Source organism: Vombatus ursinus, unplaced genomic scaffold (assembly GCF_900497805.2).
Source record: "Vombatus ursinus unplaced genomic scaffold, bare-nosed wombat genome assembly UNPS02014812.1, whole genome shotgun sequence".
Taxonomy (NCBI): Eukaryota; Metazoa; Chordata; class Mammalia; order Diprotodontia; family Vombatidae; genus Vombatus; species Vombatus ursinus.
In genome coordinates, this window is record NW_020954590.1 from 104,684,577 (window position 1) to 104,698,902 (window position 14,326).

Here is a 14,326-nt window from a genome sequence, read left to right on the forward strand (position 1 = left end):
ACAGTGCTGGGTGTCTGCTTAGCACAGAGGCAGGGCAGAGAATAAGGCCTGGTGGTTCTCACTCGGAGGAACAGAGTTGATGATTCCCATCTTATCCAAGCCATGTAAAGAGTCAAGAAGCCCTGGCCAGGTTCTGGACACTGTGGCTAGAGGACATGGCAAAAGAAGAAGACAAGTGGGGAGAGTATTCCTGGTGATGGCAAACACCTTGGGTGAGTATACACTGATCTTCTTTACCTCACCTGATGTTTATGAGCAGAGAGTCAGTGAACAAAGTTTATTTCTGTTGTCATGTGTTTCAAGGGATTTTGAATGGTTTTGATATACAGATGGGAGACAAATTGTTGAAAAAGAGCCTTCAAGGAAGCATTTCACTCCACTGAATCAAGTGATTTTTCATGATCAATAAACAATAAATGCAGCAGGATCTTGTGCTCTCAACTTCTTTCGGTCAATTGTGAGATGGCAAAGATCAGGTCCGTTTTATAGAATATCACTTGTGAAAGCTGGTTCTCTAATAATAACCTTGTTGAGGATGCCCTTAATATGTGTTAATGATTCTCAGGAACATTTGGTACGGATGAGAAAGTAAGCATATCGTGTGGGAGTTGCTGATATCCTCTCCCACCCCCTACCTCTCTGTATTAATAAGGTCTAAGATTTCCCCCCACTTTTGGTATCTTCCTGTCTTTCAGTTACTTTGAGAATTGATGCCTCAGAGGTCAAGAAATTCCCTCACAACCATATTGCCACTAGCATAGCTCTTCTCTTAACCTAATCTTTTTTTCCCCCCATCTTTGTTCTCTTTAGTGCCATTTCTACATCTTCTATAAGTCCATTTGGGGCTGTGAGGTTGGGGGCCAAGTGATGTGATTTACTGCTTTTGATGGTGAAGACAAAAAGGTGAATGATGAAATTCTCAAGGTGGGCCGAGAAAAGAAGCTATTTGGCATGCTTTTGGTGGAGAACAAGCCCCATAAAACTAGAGCCAATATCCAAATAACTGAAGTCCCTATCACTACTATAGCCTGCTTCTGTACGAGGTGTGTAATCTGCTGACTCAATCCCTCACCTACTGCCTTGTTCTATTCAAGTGTCTGCAGTACATGAATCGGGGCTGTTCTTGCTTCTGCTTCTGTGGATCTTCACTCACCTTCTCTATATCAGGTTTGATATCCTCTCTGGATCCTCAAATTACACATATGAATATGGATCCTTGATGTACAGGACTACTTTACTTCACCTGCTCCCTCCCTACTCCCTTCTCCCCATACCGATCCTTCTAAATATGGTATGGTGTTCCAAAGAGCCATTCCAGCCACTGGTCTACTGGTTCATCTCATCAAATATCAGGGATAATCCTGAGATAAAATCTACCATCTTCTGTTAGGATTTCATGCTCACTTTGCTAGTTAGAGTAGAAAGTTGAATTTTGAGTCATAGGACCAAAGTTCAAATCCCAGTTCTGTTATTTCCTACTTGTATGACCTTGGGCAAGTAGCTTAAGCACCATGGGCCCAAGTTTCCTTATGTACCAAATGAACTAAATGGCCTATAATTACCCTTCCAGCTCCACACCTATGGTCCTAATATATTTGAGCCCTGAGATTCCTGGTTCTTTTGTTAATATTTTGTTCACTGTGAACTGTGACTCTTTACTGGTATTTCTATGTTGTAGCTACTTTCTGTTGTATCCAGTTTGATAGAAATCAGCGGTTAGTCTTCCTCCCTTTTCCTTACTTTTCAACTTAAAGACCTTTTAATTAAGTTGCAATTTATTTGTACTCCAACTTCAGAATTTGTCCTTCATTAGATTTCTTGTGGTTACACCCTCCCACTTACTGGAATGCCTGTGAAGGTAACTGGTGGAGACTGCCAAGAGATGCTAAAGCTGCTGCCATTCGGAGAGAATTTTGTGGATCCTGGAATGTTCACCGGGGGAGTAGCCTGTCGAGCAAAAACAGAGAAAGTTACAAAGGAAAAGTCGTCTTCACAGACAAAAGCTGTCACTACCAATTTAGAGCCTCAGAGATGAAGTCAGAACTATATTAATATCTTAAACTAATTATCTGCTAGGGAGGGGGTAAACACAGCAAAAGGGAGTAGGTGCAAAGAATTCTTTTTCCATGCCTACTTAACAGCTCTAGGGGATAAAAGGAGACATTGTTCAACTGTCGGTTTCTAAAAAGAACAAAAAAAAAAGTACCTGGTAAAAATTTCAGGATTTTCTGTCTAGACTATAACCATGAAAAAAAAAAGCAGAGATGTTAAAATTTCCACTTTAAACAAGCACAAATAATTTGTGTCAAGTTATATTATTCTTTCTTCCCAAACAATTAAAAAACCCAACAAAACCAAAAACCATAGGGAAGGAAGTTGATTGTTCCAGAGGATTTAATGATCAACTTTGAGCTACTGTTCTTCCAGAAAGCACTATAATTAGGCAATGCAAAACAATGGGCTGAATAAGAGTTAATTGAAAGGAGAGACTGAACCACCCCCTCAAGCTTCTACCTCTGACCTCATAAATACCCAAGATTCCACCCAGCCAAAGGGGCCCTTCCTAGGGTGCTTACTGCCTCATTTCAAAGACTATATGTAAAGTCATATATTTGAGTGACAGGGAGATACTGTCTGTTATTCCTGCTTCCTTCTCCACTAATACCTTAATTAGCACCAAGGAGTTAAGGAAAAATCCTGGGAGGAACTATTCTCTAAGGATCCTGGAGAAAACCCCTAAGATGTGTCTTTTGTTGTGGTTGTTTAAAGAAAAGGGGCTAAAGAATCTTAGTTTATTAAACTGTAGTATGTAAAGATAACCATGACCCAAAATGCTGCCATTTTGTAAATGCCAGATCATAATGTAACTGTGTGGAGCCAAGGCCTTGGGTAAGCATTCTCACCTGGTAAGCATGGTCAGTATGTACGAGGTAGAGGGTGGTAGGAGCTGATTGGCTCAGAGGCGTCATCAGTTTCGGCTCCGTTTTGGCACATGGCGTTTCAGTACGGCTGGAATCCAAGGTGGAGAATGTTGGAGGAGACACCAAGGATTGAGAGGGAGAAACTGGGGAAAGGTTGCTGAGCCCATCAGCTACTGAATCTGTATTGAGTTTGATTTCTGTGTAGTAAAAATCTTCTTCTCCATCACTGTAGTCTGAGTCACCTATGCGTCTGGAGGAAAAGCAAAAACAACTTTACCAGTGATTCATGTTTATAGGGTGCTTTTAAGGTTTTTTCCCCCACAAAAAATCTCTGTGAGGTGGGTGAAGTAATTATGTAGTTGGCAAAGAGCAAATCTTCAGGTCACGAAGACCTGAATTTTAAATTTTCCTCTGACATTTATTAGCTGTATGACACTGAGCGGGTCACAATTTTTTTTTAACTGCAGTTTCTTCATCTGTTAGAAGGAAATCATAACCTTCACAATGACAAATAATAATAAATAGTTAATCATTTAAATTAGTTTGTAGATTAAAATTATCTTGAATAATCTAAAATATTTTAAGATCCATATTTTAAATTATTATTAAACCTTTATAATAATAAAGCATAATAGAATAGAATAATATATAATAATTTTGTTGTTGTTCAATTGTTTTAGTCACGTCCAACTCTTTGTGACCCATTTGGAATTTTCTTGGCAAAGATACTAGAGTGGTTTGCCATTTCCTTCTCCAGCTTATTTTACAGATGAAGAAACTGAGCAACAGGGTTAAATAACTTGCCTAGAGTCACATAGCTAGTAAGTATCTGAGGCTGAATTTGAACTCAGGTCTTCCTGACTCCAAGACTGTTGCTCTATCCACTGCACCACCTAGCTGCTCTAATATATAAACAAACAAACAAACAAATAAAACCTTACTTTGCAGGGTTGTTTATGAGGCTCAAATAGGGCAAGTACTTTGCAAAGTTTAAAGCACTTTACAAATGTCAGTTATTACTGTTATAACTATTCTCCCCCTTCTCTCCCTTATCCCTCCTCTCCTCCACTTCAGAGATGAGAAAACTGAGGTTTACTAGTAATTAAGTGCCTTCTTTTTGGTCACAAAGCTAGTATGGGTCAGATTAAGGACTGGAACCCAGGACTCTCAACTCCCAGGCCAGTACTGACTCTACAAAGTACTAGGTTGCTTTTTGTAACAACATATCAACTCACATATCTATAACCCTTTATTATTTACGAATGCTTTTCCCACAATTAGTCCTGTAGGGTAGATGGTACAAATTTTGTAATACCCATTTTACAGATGAGGAAACTGAGCATCAGAGAGTTGAAATGACTTACCTGGGTTACAAAGCTTTCATAACACCATGATGTCTTTTCCTTACATTTACATTTCCTTAAATGCAAATCTGTATGCAGTGAATTTTCTCTCTCTTTCAATTTCTGAACAATACTGCAGACCACTCTACGAAGAGGCAGAGTGCCTAACAAAAACCTTGTGCTCAGGACTATTGCTTGATTTCTATTAACATTTGTTAATTTTTTTTATTAACTACTTTGAGTCACACTGTTTTGAAAATTTCTTTTATCCTCTCAAAACCACAGTCTACTACTGATAGGGTGATATTTTACATTATAAGCTATCAGTTATTTATTCTTATTTATCCAAATGACTACGAAAACAATGACTGACAGATTCATTCATTCACATTATAGTTAAAACACTTAAATTAATACCTTGTTTAGGCAACTAGAAACTAATGTTAATGTGCTCTTTGGTAAAAAGAAAAATCTATGAAAAGAATTTGTAAACAAACTATGTTAATAACAGTTAACATTTCTGTATGTTTTTAAGGTTTACAAAATACTTTACCTACATTGTCTCATTTGATGCTCTCAACAGGTCTATGAGGTAAGTGCTATTATTCTCCCTATTTTCAGTAGGAAAACTGAAAATGAAAGAGATCAGACAATTTGCCCAAATTCACACAGCTAGTGAATGTGTCTGAGACAAGATTTGAACTCATATCTTCCTGATTCCAAGTCAGCAACAACAACAGTTTCTGTGCTTATTATGTGTTCAACACTACTAAACTCTAAGGCTACAAAGAAAGGCAAAAATAGTCCTTGCCCTAAAGGAATGTACATCCTAATGAAGGAACTCTGGCATTTTACCATTGTACCATGTAGGTGAAATGAATCATTAACTATCATTATTATAATCTTCTTGCACCTGAAAAAAGTTATATAAGTATTTGTTATTCTTGGACAAGGTAGATAATGTGTGTGTGTGTGTGTGTGTGTGTGTGTGTGTGTGTGTGTGTGTGTGTGTGTGGAAAATAGGTGGTCTTTTGTGACTCTTCTTTGCATGCATTACATAAAGGGGTGTCTTACCCAAGATGAATGGTTCTGATGTGTTTCTGGATTCCAGCAGCTGTGCTCAGTACCTTCCCACAGTTTTTCCAAAGGCATTTGAACATTACCTTCATGGAGTTCTATAATGTGAAGAGAAAATTGTATTTAAAATTCAAACTAGTTTGTTAATATTTTCTGTGTTTTCAGATTTCTTTTCTTTCACTACAAAACAAATAAACAAACACCTACAGACTTTCCATCTTTATTATTGTAATATACAGAACATTGGTGTGAATGTGCCAGAAAGATGTCTGTGGAACTATCATTCTTTTTTTTTTAATTAACTAATTTTTAATTTTCAACATTCACTTCCACAAGATTCTGAGTTCCAAATTTTCTCCCCATCTTGCCCCTCCCCCCACCCAAGTCAACATACATTCTGAATACCCCTTCCCCTAATCTGCCCTCCTTTCTATCACCCCCCCATCCCCTTCCCCTTCTATTTTCCTGTAGGGCAGGATAGATTTCTATACCCCATTGCCTATATATCTTATTTCCCAGTTGCATGTGAAAATAATTTTTAACATTTGTTTTAAAACTTTGGGCTCCAAATTTTCTGCCTTCCTCCCCACTCACCCTCATTGAGAAGGCAAGCAACTCGATACGGGTTATACATGTGTAGTCATGCAACACACTTCTATAGTAGTCATGTTGTGAAAAACTAACTATATTTCCCTTCATCTTATCCTGCCCATTTATTCTATTCTCTCTTTTGACCCTGTCCCTCCTTAGAAGTGTTTGCTTCTGATTACCCCCTCCCCCAATCTGCCCTCCCTTCTATCATCCCTCCGCTCTCTTATCCCCTTTCCCACTATTTTCCTATAGGGTAAGATAGATTTCCATACTCAGTTGAGTGTGTATGTTATTCCCTTCTCAAGCCAAATCTGATGAGAATAAGATTTACTCATTCCCTCTCACCATCCCCCACTCTCTCCACTTTAAAAGCTTTTTCTTGCTTGTTTTATGTGAGATAATTTACCCCATTCTACCTCTCCCTTTCTCCTTCTTTCAATATAATCCTCTCTCACTGCTTGATTTTATTCTCCAGATATCACCCCTTCATCTTCAACTCACCCTGAGCCCTCTATCTATCTATACATATAGTTTTCTTCCCTCCAACTCTCCTAATACTGACAAAGGTCTCATGAGTTACAAATATCTTTCTATGTGAATGTAAACAGTTCAACTTTAATAAGTCCCTTATGAGTTCTCTTTCCTGTTTACCTTTTCATGCTTCTCTTGAGTCTTGAATTTGAAAGTCAAATTTTTTATTCAGCTCTGGTCTTTCCATCAAGAATGCTTGAAAGTCCTCTATTTCACAGAATGTCCATTTTTTCCCCTGAAGAATTATGGTCAGTTTTGCTGGGTAGGTGATTCTTGGTTGTAATCCTAACTCCTCTGCCCTCTGGAATACTGTATTCCAAGCCTTGCTGTCCCTTAATGCAGAAGCTGCTAAATCTTGTGTTATCCTGATTGTGTTTCCGCAATACTTGAATTGTTTCTTTCTGACTGCTTGCGATATTTTTTCCTTGACCTGGGAACTCTGGAATTTGGCTACAATATTCCTAGGAGTTTTCCTTTGGGGATCTCTTTCAGGAGGAGATTGGTGGATTCTTTCAATTTCTATTTTGCCCTCTGGTTCTAATATATCAGGGCAGTTTTCCTTGATAATTTCTTGAAAGATGATGTCTAAGCTTTTTTTTTTTCATGGCTTTCAGATAATCCAATAATTTTTAAATTCTCTCTCCTGGATCTATTTTCCAGGTCAGTTGTTTTTCCAATGAGATATTTCACATTGTCTTCTATTTTTTCATTCTTTTGGTTTTGTTTTACAATGTTTTGATTTCTCATAAAGTCATTAGCTTCCATTTGCTCCATTCTAATTTTTAAGGAAGTATTTTATTCAGTGGGCTTCTGGACTTCCTTTTCCATTTGGCCAATTCTGCTTTTTAAGGCATTCTTCTCCTCATTGGCTTTTTATACTTCTTTTGCATTTGGGTTAGTCTATTTTTAAGGTGTTATTTTCTTTTGTATTTTTTGGGGTCTCCTTTAGCAAACTATTGACTTGTTTTTCATTATTTTCTTACATCATTGTCATTTCTCTTCCCAGTTTTTCCTCTACTTCTCTTACTTGCTTCTCAAAATCCTTTTTGAGCTCTTCCATGGTCTGGGACCAATTCATACTTTTCTTGGAGGCTTTGGATGTAGGAGGTTTGTCTGTGTTGTCTTCTTTCGGTTGTATGTTTTGATCTTCTTTGTTACCAAAGAAAGATTCTATGGTCTGACTTTTTTTTCGAGGCTTGGTCATGATCCCAGCCAATTACTTGAGTTTTAAATTTTGTTAAGGTAGGGGTCTGCTTCCAGTGTGGAGAATGTACCCAAGCTTTGGGGGTTTTGTGCAGCTGTTTTCAGAGATACTTCTAGGGACCTGTAAATTTTCAGTTCCTCCAAGGTGCTATGATCAAGGGCGAAGGTGTTTACTCCTTTCCTGGCCTGTGCTCTGGTCTATAAGTGACCACAAGCACTCTTTTCTGCCTTGGAAATGTGAGGAGGATTCCCTCTCCATAGCCACTACAAGCTCTACCATGCCAGCACTCCTCCTCACCTCAGGACCGCCACTCAGAACTGCGACCCAGATCCAAGAACAGGGAAAGCAAGAGAATCCTGTCTCAGCACCAGCAAAGAGATCCCTACAATTCCCCTCTGATGAGCCACTCGATTCCCCCTCCTTCTGTAGCTTGAGAGCTCTGGAAGCAGCCACGGCCCCGGGGCTGCGTCAGGACTGGGGCCTGACCGTGCTTCTATCTCACTTAAGTTCAACAGACTTTTCCTACTGACCTTCTAAGTTGTCTTTGGCGTTTGTGGGTTGAAAAGTCTGGAAATCACCACAGCTGCCCATGATTCAGTCCCATGAGGCCTGCTCCAGGTTCGCTGAGGCCTGGTCTTTGCCTGTGCGCCCACGCTGAACTGCACTCCTCTCCCAACCAGTGCAACAGACCTTTCCGATCAACCATTCAGGTTGTCTTGGGCGGGAAATTTGTTTCACTCTGTCTTTTTATGGGTTCTGCTGCTCTAGAATTTGTTTAGAGCCATTTTTTACAGGTATTTGGAGGGGTTTGGGGGAAAGCTCAAGCAAGTCACTGCTTTTACTCTGCCATCTTGGCTCTACCTCCCCATTCTTTTTTTTTTAACAAAATTTTATTGATGCCTTTTTAAAATATGACAGTCATTCCTGATTATACTCTGCCCTTTCTCCTCCCTGGACCTCCTGCTGTACCTTCCTTTACAACAAAGAAAAAAAAACAGTTAAGCCAAACACCTGACAAAGTATCTAGGTAAGAAAGATGTGCGCCCTTCTGCCTGAGCAGTCCCCTCCTCTCTGCCAAGAGGATCGTGGTATCTTGGAAGCAGGTGTGGAAGGGAACACGAAGAGGTCAACTAGTCCAGTGGTATCAAACTCCAATAGAAACAGTTTCCTACCCACTGAAAAATGCCTTAGAAAATGACAAATTAACATGGTCTACGCTGCATTGTGTTTTCATTTATTTTTTTAAACATTTCCTAATTATGCTTTAATCTGGTTCCCTGCCTTACTCTTTTACTGCCGGATTGTGTGACAACTCTAACCTAGTTCATCCTTCCATTTCATAGGGGAAGAAGGCAGGTTTCATGTCTGTCCACTGAGGCCCTTGCTCATCTGAAAACATCATTCTGTGCAAACACCTCCATACACTGAGTGTTCCTGTGATCTTGGACATTTCCCCAAATTCCTTGATCACTGAACTTGGAATCAAAAGATCTGAATCTGAGTCATGCTACTTAATAGCTATATGGCTTTTGGCAAATTGCTTAAGTACTTAGTAAACTGGAAATAGTTACATCTACACTATCCACCTTACAGGGTTTTGTGAGGATCAAGTGAGATAATGTTAGTCAGCTAGTCAACATGCACTAAGTGTCTACTATGTGCCAGGCACTGTGCTAAGGCCTGATCTGATGATGCGATTCTAGGCTTATAAGATACTGTATAACATAAATTATTATAAGTGAGGTCAGTTGTTTAGGCGCTGTGGAGTCAGGAAGATCTGGCTTCAGGTTCTGCCTGTGGTATGATACAATTCTATGTCTACAAAATACGATGTGAATATAAGTTATTTAAGTGGTGTTGGTAATTTAATGGCCTTTGAGCCAGGAAAATCTGGCTTCAAGTCTTGCCTTACAGACTGTGTGATCCTGGGCAAGTCATTTAACCTTTCGGTGGCCTAGGCAATTCCTTAAGACTATAAATGCAGAGTAGTTGCCCATCAGCATTGGGAGCTTCCTCTTAGTGAGGCCCCTACACCAGTTACATCACAGGACTGGACCCAAGAGAGTTGGGTTAATAATATTTGAATTGCTTATATCATCACATCATGGATAGAAATGTGAGCTGTATAAAAAGAAATAACCAATGACTCCTGGTAGAACATTCCTGTGCATGTTTCCTGAAGTGAAATCCCACTGACAATAGGCTATGCAATGGAGAATCTTCTCTCCATTGGTTATATACTTCTTGTGAAAAATAGTTCATTAGATGGAACAAGGACTCAAAGAAAGAAAAAGTTTCCTTGATTGATAATAAAAACAAAAACAGTAGACAGGGACTTCCATCTCCATTGGAATGTTCCAAAGGTTTACGAAATGATAAAAGTCTTTGGAGACTCACACAGCTGAGGTTGGCTGCACTGTCCTGGAAATGCTTGCTTTGGGCCCTGCTGGCTGAGGACAATGGGCAGAAACACGGCTTCAATCTGCCAAAGCAGATTAGCTATGTCTGAAGCAACACACCATTCATAAAGGGCTTTGCACGACTAGTGGGCCACTCTTTTCAAGAGGCTCTTTCTGGAAGCTGGCACACTCACAGTACAGTAATGTAGCTGTTCCTTAGCCCTCTCAAAGCTTCAATGCATTACAAACAGCTTGTTGACTAATCCCCCTGAAATGTGCACTATTTAACTACAACAGCCACTAGAGCTAGGAGTTGTTAAAGGTAGCTGTGGGACAAAGACATGATTAGGTGATTTCAAAGTACAAGATCCTTATGAGTCTGTTTATTGTGAGAAGAGATTCTGGAATCCCGAGGTTCCTTGGCCTCCTCATACTGCTGATTTGAATACATGGAGGATCATGGGAGCCAAAAGAAAATGAAAGGTTAAAATCCTCCCCTTGTGGGCTTTGAAAAAGAAGCCTATTTTTAGCTTATTTTTTTAATTCAAAGTACAGTATGAAACTTTGCACATTAACATTAATTAATGAATTATCACACCCTGATGGTTTCTGTTCATTTTCCAGATGGTAAAACTACAATAGAGGAAATATGTCTTGCCCCAAGGAGTTGATGATTCAATTAGAACTCACAGGTACCAGACATTCCAACCTGTTGTCAGATGATGGAGCCATACTTTAAAAAAAAAAAAAATCACAGAAACAGGAGTTGGAAGGTCACTCAGTGATTAATTAATCCCATTCCCTCCATTTTTATAGGTGAAGAAAATAATGCATTGGCACAGTCCATGTTCAAAATGTGCTCAAGGATGTTTCCTCATTAGACCCTCACAACTACCCTAGAGGTTATTTTATAGGTTTTATGGATGAGGAAACTAAGATGCAGAGACAAGGAATTGTTTATTCAAAGTCATATGAATAAGACACAGGAAGGATGCAAAATAGACAGAAATGCTTTCTTAGGTAAACCAGCTTCATATGTATGAGAACTTTTGTTTGGGGACTAACCCTGCCAACTGGCAAATGTGATGACAAGGTGGGTATGCCCCTCTGTGCCAGGAAAAAAAGGATAATTTATAAGAACAGCTGTCTCTTGCCCTTATAATATCTCAAGTCATCTCAGGGCTTCAGCTGGCATGAAGAGAAATGTACATTTCTCATGTCCTTGTCCTTGACATGAGAAAAGGGAACATTACTAATCTTTTTTCCCTTGATGCTGCTCCTTAGTATTCAGCCAAATAAAAAAAGATGCATTCACACTAAAACTTCCAAAGAAATAGACCACAGGACTCTTCTCCCTTATTCCCCTTACTCATGAAAACCTCAGTTACAACCCCCGCCTTTTTTTTTTTTTGGAGACTGGGTCTCCCAATATTGCCTAGGCCGGAAGTGCAAAGGTCACTCCTGGGCCTCACAGTAATACTGATGGGCATCGAAGCTTTGTCCTGCTTCACTTCTGGCTTGGGCTAGTTTGCCACACCAAACTGGCTTGGTAGCCCTCCACTCCTGGGTGCTAGTGGGCATAACCATTGGCTTTTGCTCTACTGCAGCTTGGAACTCCTGAACTCAAGCAATCCACCAGCCTCTGCCTCCCCAGCAGTAGAAATTAGAGGCATGTGCCACCACACCCAGCCTAAACTATTTGTATGTTGTTGTTGTTATTATTGTTCAGTTGTGTCTGATTCCTCATGACCCCATTTGGGGTTTTCTTGGCAAATATGCTGGAATGGTTTACCATTTCCTTCTCCAGCTCATTTTTCAGATGAGGAAACTGAGGCAAACATCATTAAGTGGACTTGTCCAGGGTCACACAACTAGTAAGTATCTGAGGCCAAACTTGAACTTAGGTCTTCCTTACTCCAGGCGCAGGGCTCTATCCATTTCACCACCTACCTACCTATATATATAGCCCCAAAATAAACACAGTGGTCTTCACTTGCTATACAAACTAAAGCCTGCCCTAGGTCAAAAATAAATCTTCTAAGGCTTACAGAAATGTAATCATGGAATGTCAGAGCTAGAAGGGTTTTTCTTAGAGATCATTTGAGTACAATATACTCATTGTACAAATAAAGAAACTGAGGCTCTAGGAAGGTAAGTGACTTTCTTAGGCTCTCACAGTGAGTTGATAGCAAAGCTGAGACTACGACTCATGTCTCTTGACTTCCTCTTTTTTGGGTTTTCAGGAAACATGATAAGTGTGGATAAGATGTTATTTATTTGCTTGCTGGTTCTAGAGGCCTGAAAGAATCCTTGTCTTTTTATGGGACAAGGTGATAGCACTTTAAAAAAACCCATTCATAAATTTTAAAATATTGTGAAGTGTTAGATAATACATTTGTCTGGTTAATTTAGTCAAACCACTTGCATGTAAAAATGACCACTTTCTTGTGCAGCTAACTGCAGGTTACTTTGTCAGAATATTTCACATTTCAAGTTAATGCTTGATATTTTATAAATTAGCTGCTTTGTGAACCATCCACAGCAAACCCGAATTTCAGATTGGCTTCCTCTTTGTAAAAGAGTGCTCCTTACCACTTAGGTTGTGCATAGTAAAGGAATGCAAGATGATTTTTGTCATTAGAATTTGTATGGAAAATGTACTGCTGAAAAATACCCACCAAGATTGAGAAATTACTTTTGGATACTTTGGTTTTTTTGTTTTGGTTTGGGTTTTTTTTTTTTTTTTTTGGTTAGGCAATGGGGTTAAGTTTCTTGCCCAGGGTCACACAGCTAGTAAGTGTTATGTGGCTGAGGCCATATGTGAACTCAGGGCCTCCTGACTCCAAGGCCAAAGCTCCATCCACAGCACCACTTAGCTGCCCCCACTTTTGGATACTTTGTAACCATCACATTCCTCTCTCAGCACAAATAACAAAAAGATGATTATATATACAATATCAAATTCTGTTCACATGACTACGTGACAATCTTTCTGATTTCCAAAGGAATCATAAAAGCAATCTCTAAAAAAAACCCATTAGTATTGAGGTAAGAAAAAAAATCTATTTTTTAAAGGGTATCTAAAATTATTAGTTGAATTTCTAGTGTGAGGAGAACAAAACCTGTCCAAGTTGTTAAGTCCTTTCATGCAAAATGGAGAAAGTCTATGGTTTTGCTTCTAGTTTTCTTTTTTCCTCCTTTATCCTGAAGTTTGTACACTTTTTTGAAAGTCCTTTTATAGTCATCTTAATTTCCCACATCACCATCAGTAATGTGACTTTTAAAAATTCTGTGTATCTTATAGACACTAGCTGTGTGACCCTGGGCAAGTCACTTAACCCTGTTTGCCTCAGTTTCCTCATCTGTAAAATGATTTGGAGAAAGAAATGGCAAACCATTCCAGTATCTTTGCTAATAAAACCCCAAATGGGGTCATGAAGAATCTTGACTGAAAAGAGTAAACAACAGCATCTTACAGTGAAACAAAGCTTGTTACTTCCTCAAGTAGTTTGGGGCATAAAAGTCATCTTCAATTTGATTTTTATAACCTTACTACCTTTGAGCTAATAGGTTTTCCACAAAAAAAGTCTTGTTTTGGGACTTTTATTTTTAAGTGAAAGCATGGGTTTACTACATCTGTTACTTGGGAGTATAGGCTTGCTTAAATTTCACTAAGCTACAGCCACCTACAGATGGCTCAAACACAGCCTGGGTCTGCAGATAAACTAGTGGCTGTTTATTATGCTGAAATAAATCAAGCTGGGGAAAGGAAGAACAGGAAGGACTGGCTAAATAAACAGCTATCAAATTTCAGCATGGGCCATGGTGGCCAAAATAAACCAAGTTGGCAGCATCCAAGTGCCCAGGTTCATGACTGCTGTTCCCTGGCTGCTTAATCGTTGGCTAGTTAATCAGACTTTCAGAGATGTTAGGAAAAATGAAGCCTATTATCCAATGCATGAAGCAATCTCTGAAAATGTAGTTTAATGAAAAGCCCTTTTATCTTAATGCAAAACACCAAGTCTGTAATGAAGTCAGTAAAACTGCTGAACCTGCAACAGAGAGGAGTACTGAAGGAAAGGGCTCCATATATCTGTCTATGGCATCCTCAATAACCTCCATGATTAGTCACATGAGATTGGCTTAACAATCCATGTTAAAAAAAATAACACAACTAAAGGATGAAACAAATCTAAGGTCAAGACTGTCACGTGGTTAGCATTTAATAGCAAGCATCTATATAAGCACCTTATGGTTTAC

General features: G+C 39.2%; 1 protein-coding gene across 1 annotated transcript in view; it reads right to left on the minus strand.

Moving 5' to 3' along the window:
- LOC114054282 (zinc finger protein 704) overlaps positions 1–14,326 on the minus strand; it is a 334,268-nt gene that overhangs the window by 31,567 nt on the left and 288,375 nt on the right. Inside the window, exons 5-7 of the mRNA XM_027877476.1 lie at positions 5,339–5,439; positions 2,904–3,171; positions 1,843–1,947 (exon numbers count right to left, since the gene is read on the minus strand). Of these exons, the coding sequence (XP_027733277.1) occupies positions 1,843–1,947; positions 2,904–3,171; positions 5,339–5,439 (474 nt within the window). The remainder of the gene's footprint in view (positions 1–1,842; positions 1,948–2,903; positions 3,172–5,338; positions 5,440–14,326) is intronic.